Here is a 23,656-nt window from a genome sequence, read left to right as displayed (position 1 = left end):
CTTCCTTCCTTCCTTCCTTCCTTCCTTCCTTCCTTCCTTCCTTCCTTTTCTCCCTCCCTCCTTTTCTTCTTTCATAGAAGTGAAAGAGGCACCTGCATTTGACTAAACAAACAACATGTCTTAGACAAGATTTGAACCTAAACTCCTAACTCATTCCAAATCCACTCTTCTCCGCCCCCCCCCCAGGCTAAACCGCCTGGAGCAGGAAGGAAAAAAGCTAAAGGAATCCAAGGCTTTGTTACAAGAGGCATAATGTCCATGCTAAGGGAAATGGCAGTCCCACTCTACTCTGGCTAGTCTGTTTCCTTCCAGTGTGCTGTGTTCAGCTCTGAGCACTGCATTAAGGAAGGACACAGATTTACTGGAGTCTGTATAGGGTTATGAGGGCTCTTGGTCACGAGAGCACTTGTTGGAGGTGCTGGGGAAGTTTAGCTGGAGATGAGGAGACTGAGGGGTGAGGAGAGAATGATAGCTCTTTAAATATCTGAATGGCTTTCATATGGAAGAGAGATTAGCTTTGTTCATCTTGGCCCCAAAGAACAAGGCTAGGATTGTGGTGGTATCTCATGATTATACTCATTCTCTGGCCAGGGGTGGCTGGAAGTTGCAGAGAGCCAGATTTAAATTCTAAGTAAAGAAAAACCTAATAAGAGCTATCGCAAAGTGGAATGAGCTGCCTCATAAGTTGAGGGGTACCCCCTTCCTGAGGACTTGAAACAAAGGCTGAGGAAGCATAGGTTTGGGATTTTGCATATCCTGCTCTGGACCAGAAGACCCCTGAGGTTCCTGCCCGGGCAGAGAAACTCCACTCTGGGTGGTGTCATTGCTCCAGCCTGCCATGGTTAACACTAAGGGGGCATGTGATGTTCCAGATAGAGCCCTTACCTGGTAGTTTGAAATCCTGCCACTGCTACTTGGATGATTCCCTTCCATTGTCCCAGGCCCGGTTTCTTCTATAAAATGTGTTGCTGTATGTCCAAGAGATTAGGGACTTAATATTCCACAAATAACTAAGAATGAGTATCCCATGGAGGACAATAGAGAGGTGGTTGAAAGGTGGCAGAGGGCAACGGCATACAATCAATGAGAGATTTAGAAAAATGGGAGCATAAGATGCTATTAGGGAAACGTATGAAAGGAAGGGATGCACTCTCCATGTGTCAAGGATGGTGGAAAATAGCTGGACGTACAGAGTGGTATCTTCGAGATGTCAGAAGGCAAGGGAGGTTGCCACACGTGGGATGGACCTTTGTGGTGAAATTATGGAAGGGCAGGGTGGGTAGGTTTTGGGTCCCCATCACTGGAGAGAATATTGAAATTGATGAGACCACACATCCATTTGAGTATTTTTATTATTTAAGAAGGAGGGATTGGACTAAATGGTCTCTAAGTAAGGTTGCCTGTAGTATCCTTTGATTAAATTCTGCTCATGAGAAGTGAAGAAATGATAAGGGTAGGAGTAGCAGGAAAGACTCTGGGATATAGTGAAAAGAGCCTTCACTCCTTGTGCGACCTTGACACTGTCACCTGACTTCTCTTGACCTCAGTTCTCCATCAGTAAAATGAGGGGGTTGGATTAGGTGGCCTCTGGGGTTCCTTCTAGCTTTTAATGTATGATCAATAATAATAACAATAATAATAGCTAGCATTTAAATAGCACTTTAAGGTTTGCAAAATACTTTATATATGCTAACTCATTTGATCCTAACAAGGTATATGCTATTATTATCCTTGTTTTACAAACACAGAAACTGAGGCAGAAGAGGTTAAGTGACTAGACTAGGGACACACAGATAGTGACTGAGGCAGGATTCGATTCAAGGCCTGCTCTTCTACCTATGAGCTCTAAGGGAGACCTCGTTTTGAGTTTTGGCTGGGATGCCATGATGCCGTGAATTTGCTGTGGGACCTTAGGCAAGGCTCTTCCCTTTCTGGGCTTCCCCTCCCCACCCTCACCCCCGAGTCAAATGAGGACATTAGTAATTACCTCTCTTGCCTAACTTCTCCTATGGGACTTGAGAGAGGATGAAGTGAACCAGCACATAGGCACTCATATATTCAAGGAGTTTTACCCCTGATAGTTCACTTTTCTGTCAATACTTTACAGCTTATGATGCACTTTGCTTGCATTTTCCACTTGAGGGAAGTAGTGCAGTAATTATTCACATTTTACAGGTAGGAAAACTGGAGCTTAGAGAGAGGAAACGCTGGCCCAAGGTCACACAGCCCATCAGTGGTAGATCCAGGGGCCAAAGCCAGGTCTTCTGATGTGTGAGGAAAAGACCTGCAAAGTGCTCTGTTAAAATTACAGACCAGGCTCAGTGGTTAGGCCTGGGTCAGGGCCTCCAAGTTCCAGCTTCTCTGAAGGTCTGATCATGAAAATTAGGGCATTGCAGACTTTCTCTTTCAAATCTTTCCCTCCTCCTTAGCAGGAGCCCTTGAGATTGTGCCCAGACTGAATGGAATGGTTCAAATGATGACATTTTAAACACTGGGAAAGATAGATTTGGAAAAGGTTTGTGGGCCAATTGGTCTTCCTAGGACCAATCATATTAATGAACAAATCATAGCTTTCCTGCCTACATGTCATACATTTAGGACAAGAGTTTTTAACCTGTGATCTGTGAACTTACAAAAAAAAGGTGTTTGTGTGTGTGTGTGTGTGCATGTGCACACACACACACATATATATATATAAAATATGACTATATACACACACACATAATTTATATATAATATATTTAATCATATATAATTGTATTTTATTATAAACCATTTCCTTTGTAAGCCTATGTATTTTGTTAATGAGAAGAGGCTGGTAGGCTTCACCAGACTGCCGAAAGAATACAGGGAACCAGCCTTCTTGCTGTTTCTTACACGCCACACTCCTTTTCTGTACCTGAAGCCTTTTTGCTGGCTATCCTCCTCACTTGGAATGCTCTCCCTCTTCACCTCTACTTCCTGTCTTCTTTCAAGTCTCAGCTCAAATCCGACATTCTGCACGAGGCCTTTCTGAGCCCTCCAACCCCACCATTGCCTTCCATCTATCCTATACAAATCTTGTATGTACCTAGTTCTTTGCATGCTATCTTTCCATTAGAATGTGGCCTCCTTGATGGTAAGGCCCAGGTTTCTTACTTTTGTGTACCCCTAGCACTTGGAATAATGCCTGACACACACAGTAGGTACTTAAAAATGATTGTTGGCTGAGGGACACAAAAAAGGGTAAGAATCCCTGTTAGGCTTTTTCTGGGTTGGATCTGTTCCTGGAAACCATCTGAGGTGAGTTTAAGATTGTAAGGAGCTGTTTTCCTAGAGAAATTCTAGGTCATCTCATTAAAGGGTTGACTTGTGCCCTTTTCAAGTTCAAATTCAAAAACTCTCTTTAATTTCTGCACATAGAAGCTATTATGCTAGGAAATGGGGATACAGAGATGAATGATGTGGGGCTCCTACCCTCAGATAATTTATATTCTATAGATAAGTATAAAATAGCAGGGTGAGGAAGGTTTAAGGAAGGAAGAGCATTTAATAATAATAACTGACATTTATATAGTGCCTTAACATTTTCAAAGTGCTTTACAAATGTTATTTCCTCTGATCCTAGTGACATCTTTGGGAGGTAAGTGCTATTTTCAACCCCATTTGACAGATGAGGAAATTGAGGCAGATGTTCCATAACTTACCCATGATCACACAGAGTTTTTGAAGCCAGATTTGAGCTCAGATCTTCCTGATTCCAGGTCCAGTGCTCTATCCACTATTCCACCCAGTTTCCCTTTTGTTAAGGAAGGAGCAATCTCTCAGAGCCAGGGTGAATTCATAAAGAGGTGATGCCAGGCTAAACTGAACCTCATTTCCATTTCTGACAGGATAGCTAGATTGGCAGATCAGAACAGTACCTAGTTTGCCTAGATTTCAGCAAACATTTGACTTGAGTTTCTCACTGTATCCTTTCATACCAGCAAGAGAGACGAGGCTAGACAAGAATACTGAAGATGAATTCAGAACTTGTTTGAGTTGTAGCATGATGCAGTAAACTAGATTTAGAGTCAGAGAATGGAGATGCAATTGCTACACTTGCTATTTCCTGCCTGTGACCTGGAGCCAGTTATTTCAGTTCTCTGGGTCCCATCTTCTTGTCTTTAAAATGCAAGGTTTGGATTTTTTGGCCTTTATGATCCTTTTCAGCTTAGAATCTTGTGATTTTATGACTGGCCACTCATCATTAATTGGTTAACTTTATCCTGGAGGTCGGGTTCAACTAGAATGCCTCAGGCTGCTGTCCTTGGTCCTGTGCAATTCAGCATTGGAATGCCTAGGATGAATGCAGAAATGGTATGGAAATCAGGTTTGTGAGTGAGTAATGGGAAAAAAGATCTTTGATGTGCCAAAGGGAACACGACTAGGTTATTAGCATGCCTCACAACTAAGTGGCTGGGTGGTTTTTTCTCTTCTTTTTCAGATCTTTATAGATGCTTTACCTATGAGATAGTGAAAGAACAGCTGGCTTTGGAGGGCTGAGTTCAAAAGCCTCTGCCATTTATCTATAGCTAGTAAGCCACTTGGCCTCTCTAAGCTGCTGTCTCCTCCTTTTAAAATAGGGATAATAATAATACCTACCTCACAGGGTTGCTTTAAAGACCAAATTAGATACTGATGTTCAATGCTTTGCAAACCTTAAAGTTATTTTTGTTAGCCATTATTACTCTTTGTAGTAAATCTTCTAATCAAGTTCTTCTTGATATCATGCTCTGTTGTTTTCTGAAATAATTTGACAATCTGTCTCTGTGTAAATGCATGTTGGATGTCTTAAACGTGTCCTTTTAAACACAGAAAGTTTAATCACTTCCTTCTACCCCATCCTCTCCCCCTTGTTAAGTGTGAGCCAGCATTAGCGGGTTTACAGAAAGAGGCTAACCCAGCCAGGGGTGTGCTGGAGCCAGCTCTGTGAAAGAGCTGATTGTTAAATTTTCAGTGTGAGTCTTTATACTTCAGAAATTGGCAAAGCTACAAAAGGGGCTTGATTTATTGTTTTGTTTCTAGTCTAGACTTAAGAAAGTGATGGACAAAATGTTAATAAAGAAGATTAAACTTGAGTGGATCCTGTATACCTTCCATCATCCCCCCCCAAACTGAGAGCCAGTGTTTAAACATTTACTAGCACACCCTTGGCACAGTCCTTTTGAGTTCTATGTCAGCCGGGGGAATATTGCCAGCCAGCATTGTTTTTGGAACGGGAGGTAGGAAAGAGTAAACAATGAAGAAAAAGTGCAGCCTTCTGGTCTTTCCTGAATCAGATCTTTAGGACAAGAGCTTATCCTTTATCAGCAACACCCATATTTTTAAAAAATGCACTTTTCAAAGCCCAGTTATGCTATGATACAAAGGAAAGAATTCTAGATTGAGGAATTAAGAGACCTGGATTCTAACCTCACCTTCTTTACCATTGACTCTTATATAACATTGGGCAAGTTCCTTCTGTCTGTGTTTCCTCTTCTTTAAAGTGGGAATCCATTCTCTGCCTTGGCAATCTAAGTCTTAAAGATCAGATGAGATAGTGAATATGAGAGTGCTATGAAACCTGCCAATCACTAAACAGATGTCTTAGAGATGAGGATTGTTACTAGGCTATCATTCTCATTCACACTGGGGAAACCTTCCAAACTCAGCAGGGAAGAGGAGAATTGGGCTAAACAGACAGTTCATTTCCAATGAACTGTTACTGGGGTTTATGGTTTGGCAGGTACCTATAATGAGTGGTCTCCTTTGGTCTCCTTCATGGAAGTTGGGAGGGGCCTTAGAACATAGATCATAAAAATATCAGAGTTAGAAGAGATGTCAAAATACTGAATATTAGAAAATAGAACAGAGAACATCAGATCAAGAGGGAGCATTAGAACTTAGACCATAACATAGAGCTGGGAGGAACCTTGGAACATAGAATATCGGATCTGGAAGAGACCTTGGAATATAGAACTTCAGAGCTGCATGTGATGTTAGAACACAATTGATAAACATTTATTAAGTGCCTATTATGTGCCAGACACTGTGCAAAGTGCTAGGGATACGAAAAGAGGCAAAAGATAGTGCTTACCCTCAAGGGGTTCACAATCTAATGGAACTCGCTGAGCGGGGCCTCAGAACAGAATATCAGAATAATCAGAATATCAGAGGGACATTAAATCATGGAATTTCAAAGTTGAAAAGGGCTATAGAATGTATCTCATCCAACCCTTTCATTCTGCAGGGAAAGAGACAGAAAAGGGAAGTGACTTGGTTATTATCACACAGCAAATTAGTAGCAGAGGCAAGACTAGAGACAACACGTCTTCATACAGGGGCTGGATATTTCGAAGGGGAAGGAGATCCAGTATAGGGAAGATTGGGTTGAGAGGGAGGAGGTCTCGGTTTTACTCCCAAACCCTGACACTCACTGACTGTCCAGTGAACTGGCCGTGGAACCCCACAATTCCCACTGAGTACAGATATCTCTGCTCTCTTGGGGAGGCCCCTTTTCCTAACACCATTGAGTCAGGATAGTAGATCTGGAGAATGACTGAGGCTGTCCAGTTGGGATTCTCCAATATCCTCTGAGAAACTGCAACCCTCTCAGAGGTCCCTGAAAGAGATTCCTAAACAGAGCTCCTCTGGAGAGACCAGTTCCATGAATTATCTCATATTTTACCAGCATTCACTTCAAATGCACAATCACCTTGGACCCTCACAGCAGCCTTGTAGTACAGCAGCAAGTAGCCCCATTTTTGTGGTGGGGACACTGAAGCATGATGTGACTTGGCTTAGCTTACATAGCCATTCAATGGTAAGGTTTGGGACTAAAACCCAGTCCTCCTCCTTCTGAGCCTGATCTTCCCTGTACCGTACCTCCTTCCCCTTCTAAATATCCAGCCCCCACATAAAGATGTGTTGTTTCTCTGGAAAGCCAGGGGAGTTGCTAAGAAACAGTATTGGAGAAACTCCAAGACAGAGCTTGTGATGGTGGTTGGGTGGAATCTGGGAAATAGAAGGGGAGGACCCTAATGGAGATGTTTGGTTTGGGACATGGCAGCTTGGGAACATAGGAAGGAAACTCATGAGCTGACCTAGGCAAATAGCTTAAGTGAAGGATTTTTAAGGATCATAGGATCAAAGATCTAATGTTCGAAAGGATTTCAGAAACCTTCTTGTCCAACTTCTCATTTTCACATGAAAAAAATCAGTGCTTAGTTAGGGTGGTTGAGTGGTTCGGGGTCAGCATCAGCTGTGAACTTTGAACCCAGGCTCTCTGAACTCTAGAACCAGTGGTCTTGCTTTTATATGTATTCCCTACATTTAGCACAGTGCCTGGTACAGAAAAAACACTTAAATGTTTGTTAATTAGCTGACTAACTGACCTTTCCACTCTACTGTGGCTTTGTTTCCGTCTACCTGTGGACCCTAAATAAGAGTTGGAGCTAGGGTCAGGGTTAAAGTTTGTACTGGGGTTGTCATTAAGGTTAGGGTTAGAATTGGCCTTGTTGTCAGCATGAGGATTGGTTCTAGTTCGAAGGCTCCCATTGGTATTAGCATTAGAGTTATGTATGATGCCCAGGGATCCATATGCCTCTGCCATTTTCTTTCTTTTTATTTAACTCTGTGACGTCACCTTCCACTTTTTGTTTGTGATTCATTTCAGCAAACTTTGATTAAGCACCAACTGTGTTGAAGGGACTGTGAAGGGTTCTGGGCCCCCAGAATAGCATTCCAAACCTTGAGACTTCTTCCCTCTCATCTCCTTTCTTTTCCTCAGAGGGAAATATTGACAATCAAAGTCAGACATAGAGTGATAGTTAATGAATGCATGTCAACCTGGAGGGAGGTCTCTAGTGGAATGCTTGAGGGATCTGACCTGAGTCCTATTCTGTTCGACATTTTTATGAGCAACATATTGAGAATGCTTGTCAAATTTATCACTGTCACAGAAGTGGGTGGAATAACTAACACTTTGGATGAGAGACGGGATCTAAAAAAGACAAACAGGTTGGAACAATGGTCTAAATCTAGTAGGATGAAATATTTTCAAATACTCAGATAAATTTCTGATCTCATCAATGTGAATGTCCCTTCCAGCGATGAAGAATGTGAACCATCCATGCCTGTCCATACTGTGTGATTTTTATCCATGTTCCATGAAACAAGGATGAAATATAAGAGGCATGAATCTAAGGTCTTGCAGTTAGGTTAAAAGAAATCAGCTGTGTGAGCAAGGAATGGAAAGAAATTGTTGGACAGATGCTTTTCTAAAAAAGATATGAAGGTCTTAGTTGACCACAAACTCAGTCTAGAGTGACAGGGCTGCCCCCAAATCTGGTTTGATCTCAGGCTTCATAAACAGGAAGCATAAGGTCCAGGATGAGGAAAGTCATAGTCCTATTTGCCTCCTACTTTGGTCAAAACAAACCTAGAGTTAAACTGTTCAGTTTGGGATACCACATTTTAGGACAGGCTGAAGCATATCCAAAGGGAAAGTGACTAGAATAGTCATTAGTGGGGAGAAGAGATTTGGAGGGGAGGGCATTATCTATCACTGATGCCTCACCCAGTTCCTTCCAGCTTGTCAACTCTGCTGCTGAGCCTTTGCTTCTCTAATCCAGGTCACTGACTTTGTCTGTTCTGAGACCTTATGGGGACCTACCTAGCCCATGGCTCTGCTTTGGGGGAAATGAAAGAAGGAATGTGGGGCCCAGACCTCCAGAAGATCATAGTGGAGAGATTGAGGAGGAATAGAGCAGGGCCCTGACCAAGTGGAGCTCTTATTGGCGAACCAGACCCCACCCTGTAATCTCTGGAGGAAGAATTAAGTACCAAACCATGTGTTGCTGCATTTGCAGAGCAAGTAATAATAGATAGTTTTACAATTCCACAAATATTTTTTCAAATTGTTGATATCTTTTTATGTTTTCCAATATATCCCTCACCTCTCCCCCTCCCAGAGAATCATCTTTTATAAAATAAAGAATAAGAAATGAGAAAGAAAAACAATTTGGTGAAACTAACCAACATGTTCCCCAAGTTCACCATTGTATGCAGTGCACCACACCCTAAGTTCCTCCACCTCTGCAACAAAGGAAGGAAGCTGCATTCCCCTGTCTCTTATATGGGGCCAAGCCCAGTCATAATTTCATAGCAGTCAACATTGGCTATTTGTTGCTATTGTTCTTTCCATTTCCATTTGTGTAGTTAATTGTGCATATTGTTTTCTTGGTACTGTTCTCTTTGCATCAGTTCATGTAAATCTTACCATGCTTCTCTGGACTCATCACATTCATGGTTTGTTACATTCCATTTGATTTGCCAGAATGGGTGTTAGCCATTACCCAATAGACGGGCATCTGCTTTGTGTTCAGTTTTTTTCTACTAGAGAAATGGGTGCTACGGGTATTTTCAGCTTACTCAGCTATTATATGCAAGCCACTCTGCTAGGTGCTGGGGATACAAATACCAATATCCTTGCATTTCTAGGGGGAGGATGTTTTCCCTGCTCCCAAGTAGTGAAATAGATCTTTGAGCTCATTGGTGGGGATATTCTCTTCAATGATGCAGATTGCAGCCCATATGTGTACATACACAGTTATTTGAAAAGAAAGAGAAAACACTGACATATGGGGGAGGAGGAGGATCAGGGAGGACTTCCTGGAGGAAGTGATATGTAAGCTGATCCTTGAAGGAAGAAAAGGATTCTAAGGGAAGGACATGCACTCTATGTGTATAACTCTTTGAGGAGTCTACACATACCCAAGCATAGTCTTTTTCCAGTTCTAGTCTTGCCTTGCATTAGACATCTCCTGCTGTCTGTCCTATAAAATCAAGTATCCAAAATGGATCTCATGATCTCTACTTCCCCCCATTTCCCCATCTACACAGCAAACTTCCAGATTTCCCTGTTTCTCCTGAGGGCACCATTATTACAGTCACCTGGGTTCACAAGCTCAGACTCTTCCCTCTCCCTTATGCCACATAAGCAAGCCTTCCTGATAATTCTGCTGCTGCAATATCTATTTCTCACTTCCCTGCCCTTCTGTCCACATACACAATAATCACTCTAGTTCAGAACTTTCCCTTCCCTTTTCTGGACTATTATTAACAGCATCTTAGCTGTATGACCTTGGACAAGTAACTTAAAACCTCTGTTTGCCTCAGTTTCCTCAACTGTAAAATGGGGGTGATAAACTTACACCTTCTAGTATTGTTGTAAGAATTCAATGACAGACTATTTGTAAAGCACTTGGTACAGTGTCTGGCACATTGTAGGTACTATAAAAATGCTAGTTTCCTTCCTTCCTCCTCTCTTCCCATCCTTCCTTCCTTCCTTCCTTCCTTCCTTCCTTCTTTCCTTCCTTCCTTCCTTCCTTCCTTCCTTCCTCCCTTACTCTCCCCATCTCCATTCCATCTTCCTTACAGTTGACAAAATAAAGGCCTAAAGTATAAGTTATAAGACCCAGTCACTCCCCTCCTCACTAATCTTCAGCAGCTCCCTATTACCTCTAGGATCAAATACAAACTCATCTGCTTAGCATCGAAAACCCTTGCCAGTATGGCTCCAGCCAAACTTCCTAGTCATTTTCATGTCACTACTCTTCATGCCACATTCTCCTATTTGTTATTTCTCAAGCTAGGCATTTTATCTCCCATGCATGCATATGCTCTGAAAGGGTCTGTCTGTGCGGCAGGAGAGCCAAGATAGCTCTGGAATGTCTCTGAGATAGCACCTTGTAATTCTGGCCGTGGCCTCTAGTAGCTCTGTCTAGTCTTCAGAGAATCATGAGCATCTCCAGACTGAGGAGCTGAGGGGGGAAGACCAATGGCCAACAATAGAAAGAAAGCCCTGCCTTGTGCCAAGGACAGGAGATTTGGGCAGTTCAGGCCCCAGGATCTTGGTGCCACTAATGTCTATGTTTCTAATAAGGCACTGAGGACCATTTCCATATTTGGCTAGAGAGAATGGGCATGGGAGAGACTCAAGATTCTTGGGCCATTTTAGGGGATTCCCTGCAGACCTTATATTGCAATGTTCTCCTTTAAAGAGAAGGAAGTTGAGGCCTAGTTCAGGGGAAGTGACTTGCCCGAGGCCACATAACTGGACATTTCTAGAAGCAACTTAAGGGTCATCTAATCCAATCCTTTCATTTCAGAGAAAACAGCCCCTGAGAGAGGAAGGAATTTTGTGTAGGTTACAGAGCAAGTCATTGGCAGAGCTGGGCCTTGAACCTGTATTTCCCAACTCCTGATCTTGGGGTGGGGTCTTTGCATGATAACAAGCAGCTGCTGAATTTCATCCCTACCCTGTAGAAGAGTGGGCATAGATAGTGATAGCTCAGTGTCTGATCCATGGGTCTGAAGTCTGAGGATTTGGCTTAAATTCCCATCTCCGATGGGTGCTGCCTATGTCACCTTGGGTAAGTCCCTTGGGGCCTCAATTTCCTCATCTGTAAAACATGGGGGTTGAACTAGATGGTCTCTAAATGTTAGGTTCCTGTGAAGAGTGTGAACTAAGAGACAGAGGGAGAAGCAGAGAGAGTGGGTGAGGTGAGAAGAGAGAAGATGGGGTGAGGGGAGGTAAGAAGAGAGCGGGGAGGGGGCTGGGACAATGGGAAAAGGCAGAGGGGCCAAGATAGATTCAATGGTGCTGGGAACAAGGCCAGAGGGTTAAAGAAACAAGTTGACTGGAGGAGGCAGACAGGTGGTTATGGACAGAAGGATTCATCCCAAAGTTTCTAAGGATGGTTAACCCTTAAATTCATCATTGATGGAAGTGGTAGCCGAATTAACAACTCACCAGAACTCTGTGGACAAGGACAGACTGCTCTCTGCTCCTAAACACTTGCCCCACCCCCAGCCAGTTTTTCTGGGGGCAATTAAGAGGCAAATAGTCTGTCTTTAGACAGAAGGGGGGTGAACAAAATGACCTCTCAAGGTTCTCATCCCTCCACTCCCCCCTCAACTTTTCTGCCTGACATTCAGAGTCCTCTGAGAGACAGATGGGGAGCGGATGGCTGGCTTGAGGGGGAAGGACCAAAAGACTCAGAGTCAGGGGGAGAGAAGAGAGAGCAACTTGGAGTTGCTGCAGCCAGGAGGAGAGAGGAGAGGCTGGAAAGAGAGACATCTACAGAGGGGATGAGAAAATAAAAACAGAGAGAGAGATGGAGAAGGGAGGAGAGAAGAAAGAGAAGCAATAGCACCAGGGTCACAGGGAGGGAGACGGAGATAGATGAGAGAGAGAGAGAGAGAGAGAGAGAGAGAGAGAGAAAGGGGGAAGGAACTGGAGAGTGACAAGGAGACAGACTCAAAGACAGGAAGGGGAGAAAATACATAGGCACAGAGAAATAGAAGAGAGGAAAGAGGAAGGCAGAAGAGAAGAAAGGGAAGGCAGAAGAGAAAAAAGATAGGAAGGCAGGAGAGAAAAACTGGAGAAATAGAAGAATGGAGAGAGAAGGAGGGAGGGAATAGGAGGCGGAAGGGAGGAAAAGAAAGCAGGATAGATTGACCTGGAGAAGAGACAGGATAGGCGGAACAGCCATCAGAGGCCAGCAGGAGAAGACACATGAGGCAAGTTGGCCCGCAGAGGCCCAGAAGAGAAAGGTCCCTGCAGAATTCCCTGGGTGGGAGGAGGGATGTGGGTGGGTTGGCACTGCCAGCAGCTAACTTGCTGGAGCCAGCTCTGAGGCTTATTGAACCCTGGGCCTGGGAAGACAAGCGGTAGAAGGAGCAAGTTCAGCATCTTCCCCTTTCCTGTTTCCCACTTGCAGCAGGGGCCTGTGGCCCCTGCACTTCCACCCCCTCCCCAAAGGAGACCCTGCTACTCCCCAGAGCTGTTGGCTGGCCTCCATCCGAGGAGCAAGATGTGGGCAGAGGGCCCAGGCCTTGGCTGCCCTGTGATTTCTAGCTGATCGTGATGTTCTGAAGCACCTCAGCATATGTGACCTAAGGCAAATCACCTCCCATCTCTGGGCCTCAGTTGTAGATGAGGGGGTTAGGTTCAACAGTATCTAAGGTTTGCCAGCTTCGGCCCTCTCTCTGATCTCAGATCTGGGGGAGGAGTGCATAGATGCTATTTGTGGTCGGAGGCCCCAGTTATATGTCTTCCCATTGCCCCCTTCATGAGGGTTCGGTGAGATGGAGGCAGGACCAGAGGACACACTCTCTCCCAAATGCTTAATGTTCCTTTCTTCTCTATTTTTCCTGTCTCAGCTACAGTTGATGGCCACAGGAGGGAGCATCTGTCTGGAAAACGCAACTTGAAGTATTTTCAAAATCGTCATTCCCCTGCTCCCTGGCTTCTTCTCTCCTATCTACCTGCTCCAGCCTTCCAATTAGTCCCGCACCCCCTCACTGGTTCCAACCTTCACGTCTAACCCCGGATATCTTCTTGCCTGGCCTCTTCCTCCTGACCTCCTTTGCTGGCCTCCTCCTTTCCACCCCACACGTGGAGCCCTTGTTATGTCCAGACCTTCCCCAACTTTGGCCGCCGATTGCGCTCAGTCCCGGGGGCCCCGAGATCTAGGATGAGGAGCCCAGCTACTGCCCTGGACCTGGTCTGGATCCTCACTCCTCTCTTCCTCCTCCTGGTCCAACCAACCTGGGCAGTGGGTGGCACTGACCCCGGGCAGGGGTCTGACCCCTGCGCCACACTAGTCCTTGGCAAATTCTTTGGCTATTTCTCATCAGCCTCCGTCTTCCCAGCCAACGCTTCCCGCTGCTCCTGGACCCTGCGGAATCCTGACCCACGGCGTTATACTCTCTACATGAAGGTGTCCAAGCCTGCTGGGCCTTGTGGGCCCTGGCCTGTCCGCACCTACCAGTTTGACTCTTTCCTGGAGTCCACACGCACCTACTTGGGGGTAGAGAGCTTTGATGAGGTCTTACGTCTCTGTGACCCCTCAGCCCGTTATGCCTTTCTCCAGTCCAACAAGCAGTTTCTGCAGATGAGACGACAGCAGCAGCTGGGGTCTGACGACCAGGCCTTGGTCTCTCCATACCCAGGCCCTGATGCAGAATTCTCTGTGGAATACTTGGTGGTGGGCAATCGCAGCCCCAGCCGGGCTGCCTGTCAGATGCTTTGCCGCTGGCTGGAGGCTTGTCTGGCCGGCAGCCGGAGCTCTCATCCCTGTGGCATCATGCAGACCCCCTGTGCCTGCTCTGGTGGGGATGCCCCAGACCTAGCAGCTGGTGAGAACCCTTCCCGGGGGGATGACTGCTTGAGGGATGGCACTGAGAGCCCAGAGAACTGCCTTACCAGCTTGACCAAGGACCGAGGAGGGGACGGCAGGACTGGTGAGTGATCAGGGTATCTCCGACATCTCACTTCCATCCATCCTCACAAAAATTCAAGGGTTCCTTGGAGAAGGAGCACCGAATGTGAGCCTGAATCAAGCTGGTGGCAGGAATGTGTCAGAGAACATGGCCAGAGGTGGACAGGGGAGATCATTTTTTTTCCAGGGCTAGAGAACCTAGAATTATATTTTATTGAGGGGGGCCTACATCTGTTGTTGAAAATGATTCATCAACCAAGCAGTGCGAAATAATGGGATTCTATGAAATACTTCAGTGAAGGGAGAATTCCAAATTTTATTAAGTCATGGGGATTCTCAGGATCATACCATGAGGCCAATGGTATTTCAAGAAGGTTCTAAATTCTAAGAGGATAGTGGTATTCTAAATTCTGAGAGGACAATAAGGGTTCTAAATTCTGCTAGGCCAATGAGGCTCTAAATTCTGGTGGGCCCAGGTAGTTCTAAATTCTAAGAAGATAGTGAGGTTCTAAATTTTAATAGGCTAATGAGGTTCTAAATTCAAAGCAATCTGTGGAGTTCTAAATTCGAATAGGCCAAAGAGATTCTAAATTCTAATAATTCGATGGGGTTCTAAATTCTGATGACTCTGAGGTTCTAAATTCAAAGAGATTCATAGGGTTCTAAATTTTAATTGAACTGTGAGGTTCTAAATTCTAGAGAACAGGTGGCTTTTAAATTCTATTAGATAAGAATTATGACTTCTATAGAACAAAGGGATTTTATATTTGAAATCCCTATCCTGGGGGAGAAGTTCTAACAGGACAGGAGAATACCTCTAGAATATAAGAGACCAGAGATCTGGATTCTAGTAGACCCGAGGAATTCTAAAGATGGGGGTTATCAACTACCCCCATTCAGGTAGTTGTCTTGGGAATTACTGGTTTAGGACTAGGGTGTGAATTCTTACTCAGTTGGGCACTCCCTTCCTAAGCATGAAGTCCTCAAGCACAGCCCCAAGAATTCAGTCAAAGGGCCGTACTTGAGATCCTAGAGAGCCACACATGGCCTTGAGGCTGCAGGTTCCCCACCCCTGGATCCCGAACAACTCAATATAATGCCAAAGCTCTCTTACTCAGGCTTTTAGGTCCTCTTTTCCTCTCCCCACTGTCTTCCTTTCCCTGCCCCACTCCTGTGATGTCTCATGACCTCAGAACTCTGCCAGTTGCTTACTCCTGCTAAACTGGATGCCTTGTTCTATCCTTTCTCCATACAGTCATTCCTCACATACCTCTGTTGACTGGAGTCTTCTTCTCTCTTGTCCTTTACTGAGGATAAAGCTTTTCTAGCCATCATCCATGATCCATGGAGCAGGGAAGAAGGTGGGCAGATATCAAGGTCAGCATAGAGACCCAGGACTGAGTCTGATACCCTTGGTCTCTAATCAGCGTCAGTAGGGTGTATTACTGTTAGTTTGTCCTTCATTCTCCAAGAGGACCATGATGTCAGAAAGGTGATGTCATGACATACAAGTGAATTGGATTTGAGTGAGGTAGGGCTGTGAAAAGTCATCAGCCTCACTTTCCCATCTGGAGCCCTCTGGGTCCAGTGGCCAGATATAGGCCAGGACAACTGGAGATGGCTCTCAGTAGGATGTGTATTCTGAGCTGGATCTCAAAAAATGGGCATGGAGTTGAATGCCCCCACCCCCACTCACACTAGGCCTCCCTTGTGGCCTAGTATACCTTACTGCAAGCTGTATGGCTCTCAGGGTCAGGAGGTCAGTTTGTGACCGGGGTTAGGGCTTAGCCATTGACAAGGGTGGGAGCTATGTCTGTTTCTGGGGTTAAGATTGATTTTGTGAACCAAAGCTAAGTACTCTCCTAGGCCTGAACCATATGTCTTTGGTCTCATAAGCCCTGAGCTCTGGTCCTTGCTCATCCAGGTTCACTGTGAATATTGAAATAAATAGAAAGAAACACCTGGCTGTGTAACCTTGAGCAAGTTACTTAACCCCAATTGCTTAGGGGTGGCCAGGTGGCTCAGTGAGTAAGAGAACCGGCTCCAGTGCTGGGATGACCTGGGGATCAAATCTGGGCTCAGATACTTAGCACCACACCCAGAAATAACTGGCCATGTAACCTTGAGCAAGTTACTTAACCCCGATTGCTTAAAAAAAAAATAAATAGAAAGAGAGGTTGTGGTTGGGGGTCCTAAAGAAGCACATGGCCAAGAGCTAGGGAGTAGATCTGTGTGAGAGTCAACATGGAATGATAGAAAGAACTCTGAACTGGGATGCTAGACATCCAAGCTGTAGCTGTAGGTCAGCCATTAGGCAGCTGTATGACCTTGGGCAAGTCATTTCTTCTAAAGGTGTGACCTTTCCTCCATTGTGTTTTCCTCCCCAGGTGTCTTGTGTCTGTTCAGGTGAGAGCAGAAAAGAGACTTTCATAATTTCTCAGGAACTAAGAGACCCAATGCTCCTCTTGCCCATGAGACAATGTGAGGTTACTGAATTTGGGAGTCAGGAAAGCCTTGTTCCAAATTCTACCTTGAAAATTTATAAACTTTGTGTCCCTGTACAAGTCACTTCACCTTTTTCTGCTTCAGTTTCCTCATGCATAGAATGATGGTATTAGACTATAACCAAGGCCCTTCTGGTTTTGAATTTATATTCCTTTGTCACTAATCCATACTGGGTTCTGAGGGGCAAGAGAGGCAAGAGAAATTGTGGGGAAAGAAGTTGGCACACCCCTAGGGCAGGATAAGACAGGCTTAAAGGTCAAATTTTGGAGGTCATCTGGTCCAGCTTTCTGCCCCATGCATTCCTGACAATTTATCTAGTCTTCTTCTTGAATACTTCCAGGGAAGAGAAGCTCACTCCCTTTACAAGCACCCCATTGTGTTGTGAGATAGCTCTGATTATTAGAAAGTTGTGGGGGTTTTTTTTCCCTTAGATCGAGCTGAAATTTTCCGCTCTGTAATTTTACCCTTCAATGATTTTATTTCTGCCCTTTATGGTCAAACAGAATAAGTTTATTAACTCTTCAATCAAAAACCATTCGCCTCTTTTGTACGAGGCGCTGCAGTAGACTTTAGAGATAGAAAGACAGAAATGAAACAGTTCCTACCCCAGGAAGGTTACATTTTATCTTGTGGATTCAATAGAAGAAGATTCAAAATAAATACAAGGGACGATAAGGTAATGAGCAGCTATATGGCACCATGGATAGAATTCCGGGCCTGAAGTCAGGAAGACTTCTCAGTGCTCAGGGGGAGAAGAGAAGAGGAGAATGACGGCTTCCTTCAAATTTCTGAAGCTTGAAGTACATTCTGGAGAGGAATGAGGCTACTTTTGTTCCCCATTGCACATGCCTCTTGGGGCCGCTAGGTGGCGAAGTAACAGTGCATGGCCTGGAGTCTGGAAGACTCATCTTCCTGAGCTCAGATCTGGCTTCAGACACCTACTAGCTGTGTGACCCTGGGTAAGTCACTTAACTTGGCTTGCTTCAGTTTCCTCATCTGTAAAATGAGCTGGTGAAGGAAATGGCAAGCAGAGTTAAGTGAATTGCCTAGGGTCACATAGCTACTAAGTATCTGAGGCCAAATTTGGACTCAGAAAGATGAGTCTTCCTGACTCCAGGGCATGCACTCTATGTATACTATCCACTATGCTGTCTATCTGACCTTTCAATGAAGCTAGATGCAAGCAAATGCTTTGAAGAGAAGCAGCATGCCCTCCAGTCTAATTTCTGTGCCTTCATATATTTGAGGAAAGCTGCCATTCCCCTCCCCTCCCCTCTCCTCCCCTGTACTATCTCCTGTCCCCTCCCTTTCCCTCCCTTTTCCCCTCCCCTCCCCTTCCCTCCTCCCCTCTTCCCTTCTCTTCTCCTTTTGAGGACTGAGAGCCTTTTTGCACCAATCCTCATTCATTGTCAGAATAAAAGTTCCTATAGAATGTAGGGGTTTTGAATTCAAAGAATTCATTTTCTTTATATCTCCACTGTGTAGCACAGGGCCATGTATATAGTAGGCATTTAATAAATGCTTGTTGATTCATTGTTGGATTTATTTATTCATTCAAACATATATTAAGCTGTGTGGAGGTTTTAGTCAAATGGAGAAATATGAAACTGATATACAGTGCCAGTACAAAGGATCCCATGAGATGCAAACAAAATGTGATTTGAAGCCTGAGAGTTTTTACTGATGGGAGGAAGAATTGGGAAAGGAATTTTGGAGGAGATGGCATTTGAGTTGGACTTTGAAAGATCTGTGGAGATTCAAGAGATAAAGGAAATGAGGAAGTACATTCTAGGCATAGACAATGGCTTGAGTAAAGGCATAAAGGCTGGATAATTCAGTGCACATTTAGGAGATAGAGACTAGTCAGTTGTCTGGAGTGTTGGCAATGAGGAACTGAAGCCAAAAATCAAAGGTGGAGCGTCAGGTTTTGAAGGAACTTTGATGGACAAGTTAAGAACTTTGAACTTGAGACTAAAGATTTGTCAGTGTAAAAAATAGTTTAGATAAGGAGAGGTAAGAACAGAAGAATTCTAGGATCTGAGATTTTAGCAGGGATGGGGTCACATGTGGCCTTCTAGGCCCTTGGGTATGGCCTTTTGACTGAGTCCAAGTTTTATAGAACAAATTCATTTATTAAGGGATTTGTTCTTTGAAATTTGGATTCAGTCAAAGGACCAGACTTGAGGACCTAGAGGGCTACAAATGGCCTTGAGGCCACAAGTTCCCCATCCCTGGCTTAAAGGGACTTCATAGATCATCTAGTCCAACATATATCTAAACAGCAATTTCCTTTACAGCAGCTCATATAAGTGCTCATCCATCCAATGAAGGGGAGCTCACTGTCCCATGTTCCACTATGGGATATCTCTTATTGTTAGGTCGTTTTTCCTGACATCAGCTGTACATCAATCTACCTCTCTGCAGCTTCTACCCTTTCTTAGTTCATAGCTCTGCCCTCTGGGGCCAAACAGAAAAAGTCTAATTCCTCTTCCATATGACAGTCTTTCAAATGATAGCTATCATGTCCTCCACTGTCTTCCCTTTTCTAGACTAAATGTCCTCATTTTAGTTCTTCCACAGATCCTTGTATGCTATGAACTCAAAAACATCCACCATCTTAGTCATCTTCCACTGGATCTTCTCTGGCCTCTCAATATCCTTCCTCAGATGTGGTACTCAGATTATTCCATAGATGATCTGACCATGTTAGTCCCAGGCACGAGAGTTCTCTTGATGCCATCTAAAATCTCATTATCCTTCATGGTTAATGTGCCACACTGTTGACTCACATCAAACTTGAAGCTTGACAAAACTCCCAGAGCCTTTTCACTGGAACTGTTGATTATCTTGTGTGGTATGGTTTTCTTTAGGAAATGTATTTTATATTTAGCCATTCACCTAAAGAAGGGAACATGAAAAATAAGCACAAAATCCTTTACATTTAAATAGGTGAAAACAAGAATTAAAACTGAACAACAATAAAAAAAAAAACACTTTTTAAATTTCTCATTATGTAGTTGATTCCTTGAACCCATCTAAGACTTTTTTTTATCACTACTAAATCTAATTTTGTTAGAGTCACCACATTATTCACATATTCTAAGTTCTTTGCCAATGTTGATTTTGTCATTAAGTATGTGACCTAGCTTATCTTACTACAACTCTGATAAGCATGCCATCCATTTATTTCTTCATCTAAAGTCACTGATAAAAAGGTTGATTAGTACTTGAATGTCCCTCCTCAAACTCAACTCATGTCCTAGACTGTATTTACTATTAATTCCCTATGAAGGTATTCCCCTCTCAGAATAGTTTTAGAATAAGATCCTATGATCCCCCTTCCAAAGCACTGCTTCCCTATCCACTCATTTTTCAGATTCCTCCACTATAATTTCCAACTCCATGACTCTGCTTAAACTACTTTCCCTAACATCACCAATGACCACTTCATTACCAGATCCAAAGGCCTTTTCCCAGGTTGAGATGTGCAGAGAGAATTTGGAGATAAAGCTTGTGAGAGGGATCGCAACTGAAGATTTGGGGGTCATCTGTGTAGAATTCAGAGTTGAAGCAGTAGGATTGGAAGAGTTTGCCAAGAGAAAGTGGGTAGGGAAAGAGGAGGACCAAGTACAGTTCTCTGAGGAATTCAATCATGAAACATTGGGTGAGGGATAAGTACATTGTGAAGAAGACAGAGGGAGAATGATTTGAGACAGAGGAGGAAACCACAAGACTGTCTTTAGGTGTTTCTGAAGACAATGGAAAGGAAACACTTGGTAAGAGAGGGTGTTCAACAGGGTAAAAAACTGCAGGACAGTGGAGGATAAGAACTGAGAAGAGGCCACTGTATTTTTCAATGAGAAGGATATTTATGACCTTTGAGAAAACAATTTCATGGAAGTACAAGACTGATCACAAGGGAATATGAGGGAATGGGGAATGAGGAATTGGAAGCATTTTAGCAGTAAAAGAGAAAAGCTATTTAGAAGGATCAAAAGAAAGTCTTTGTTCATATTGGGGAGACCTCAATATGTTTTTAAGCAGGTGGGAAGGAAGCAAAAGAAAGAAAGAAACTGAAGATGTGTGTGTATGAAAAGGGTTGAAAACTGCTGGAGAAAGGTGTTGGAGGAGGCAGGAACATGCTGCAGGATGGATTTAAAGGAGAAGACTTTGAGATTATCCTTAGTGAGGGCTCAGATGTTTGTTTTTCTGTGACCAGAGGGAACAAGGAAGGAAGTAGGGAAGGGGATGATGCTGAGGGAGAAAAGATGAATAACAATCCCAGAATTTGAGAGTTGGAAGGGATCTCAGTGGCCATCTAGTTCAACCCATTTGTGGAAGAAACTTCCACTATAATTTGCCTTGCAAGTGATTTTCTGCTTGAAGACCTCCAAGTTCATGGAACCTATTACCTTCTGAGGAGGTAATCCATTCTACTAATAGACAACTGTGATTGTTAGGAACTTTTTCCTGAGTCTAAATTAGCCTCTGTAACCTCATCTTCCCCAAATGCTTCTGGTTCTTCCCTAAAAAGAAGGAAAGAGGAAATATTTAATTTCTTCTCTATTTAACAGACCTTCAAATACTTGAATACAGCTGTTATTCCTCCCCCTTGTCTCCTGCCCAATCTTCTCTTCTCCAGGATAAACACAAAGTTCCTTCAACACATATTAACATTTTGTGGATTCGAAGTCTTTCGCCATCTTGATCATTCTCCTCTTCACATTCTCTAAATAATCAGGGACCTTCTGAAACTATGGCTCCCAGAACCAAACCCAGTACTGTTCCAGATGAGGGCTAAGTGGGGCAGAGTACAGTGAGACCATTGATTCCCTATTCCTAGAAATGATGCCCCTCTTGATACAGCCTGAGTTCAAATTAGCTTTTGCTGGCTGCTGCGTCACTATTGACTTGTATTGAGCTTGTCGTCCACTAAAACTCCCAGATCATTTTCAGAACAACTGCTATCTAACCATCTGCCTTCCCATCTTGTACTTGTGTAGTTAATTTGTTGTACCCATTGGCAAGCCTTTCCATTGATCTCTTGTGAATTTCATCTTATTAGAGTCATCCCAATATTCTCGCTTGTCAAGATCCTTTTGGATCCTGGCTTTGTAATGTAATGTGTTAGCTATCTCTCCCAACTTTGTGTCATTTGTAAATTTGATGAAAATACTATCTGTGCTTTTATGCATATCATTGATAAAAATGTTAAGCAGCACAGAGCCAAGCACAGACCCCTGGAATACTCTACTGTAGACCTTCTGCCACTTTGAAATTGAACCATTATCAACCTCTCTTTGAGTTTGGTCATCCAGCCAATTCTGAATCTATTTGTACTATTGCCTAGTCCATAGATCTCCATCTTAATGAAAATAGAAAGCTGAGGGAGTTCAAGATGAATGGCCTCAATATTCTCAGTGAAGTAGGAATCTGGGTCATGTGTAAGGGTGGGGTTTGGAGATGAGTTTGGTGGTGGGAAGAGAAAAGAAAATGTTTCAAACAGTGGGTGTGAGGAATAAGATTAAGGATAGAACAGAGGGATTGCCAAGTAGCAGCAAGACCCTAGCTAAAGCTGACCTCTGTCAGTTTTTACTAGATGAGATTAATTCTGTTTCATGACTTTCTCCAGTAACCTTGGAGACTGGAAAATGTTGGGACTTCTTACCCAGGTATGAGAACTCAAAGGTGAGGAAGGACAGATGTTCAGAGACATGAAGGACTCAAGAATAGTATGGTAGCTGGTAAATAATATACTATGAAGGCAAGCCTGAGTATAAGTGAAGTCATAGTAAGGAAGATGAACTGGGTGAATGGGAATGGTCATAGAAGGGTAAAGGGTAAGGTTAGGGCATATGAGAGACCAGCAGCATAGAATAAAGGAGAGAAGGAATGAAGACTATGGAATGTTAAAGACCATATGGTAGCCGACTATATGATAAATTGAACACTGCTTCTTGATTCAAAGGACCTGTATTCAAATTTTGGTTCATCTACTTACTATATGTGTGACCTTGAGCAAATTACTTAACTTCACCTGGAAAGGACTTCACAGAGCATGTAATCTAACACCCTCATTTTATAGATAAGGAAACTAAGACCCGGAGAAGTAAAATGATTTTTTGAGGTCTTTAGTTTCCTAATCTATGAAATGAGATTGGACTACATGGCCTATAAAGTCACTTTCTGCTTTAAGACTTCGAGCTTATGGAATTCCTCATTGTACAGATGAAGTCTCTAGGCCTTGAGAAAAGTAGTGGCATCCCCTATGTCACATGAAATATCACTGAGAGTCCAGATTAAAGTCACTCGACTTGTGGTTTGGGATTCTTTCCATTTTATCATGTTTTATCAGATAGTTTCACAAAGATGGCTAGGGCTAGAGGGGGCCTCCCAAGGTGAGAGATCCTTAAGCCACCATGGATGCTGAATTTGACTGGCAGTATACTGAGGAATTAGAAAAAGCTTTCCAAATTGTTTCTGATTTAGTGTTTGACATTCACATCAAAGTTGTTGGATTCAAGTCATGAGTGATTAAATTAGTGTGGGACCATGTTTATAGTAAGTTCTCCAATTGAGACCCTCCCTGAGGTATAGGCTCATTTTCACAAAGATGATGACTTGACTGGTCACTCGGTTTCTCCAGGAGTTCAGGGATATAAGTGACTGGGGAGATGGAGCTAAATGACCCTTTGTGGAAGATGTTGGAGAAGTGATTTGGGGTTAGGTACAGATTGAACTAGGTGGTGTCTGAGGTTCTGTGATCCTGGAATGTTGTCAGAGTGCAGGAGTATGGATAGTATGTGAAAGGTGGAAGGCTCCAGGGGAATGGAGAGAGTTGCGGGTATAGAGAATGGGGACAT

At 43.7% G+C, this 23,656-nt stretch overlaps 1 protein-coding gene across 2 annotated transcripts in view; it reads left to right on the top strand.

The window, feature by feature from the left end:
• ADGRB1 (adhesion G protein-coupled receptor B1) overlaps positions 1 to 23,656 on the top strand; it is a 268,191-nt gene that overhangs the window by 34,438 nt on the left and 210,097 nt on the right. For both annotated transcript variants that reach the window (XM_069081351.1, XM_069081350.1), the window contains exon 2: positions 13,228 to 14,310. In XM_069081351.1, the coding sequence (XP_068937452.1) occupies positions 13,542 to 14,310 (769 nt within the window). In that variant the 5' untranslated portion in view covers positions 13,228 to 13,541. The remainder of the gene's footprint in view (positions 1 to 13,227; positions 14,311 to 23,656) is intronic.

Source organism: Petaurus breviceps, unplaced genomic scaffold (genome assembly GCF_028583685.1).
Source record: "Petaurus breviceps papuanus isolate PSGF00001 unplaced genomic scaffold, PetGlider_PUasm1.0 98, whole genome shotgun sequence".
NCBI lineage: Eukaryota > Metazoa > Chordata > Mammalia > Diprotodontia > Petauridae > Petaurus > Petaurus breviceps.
Note: the sequence above shows the minus strand (reverse complement) of the source record. Positions and strands in the feature narration are given on the sequence as shown.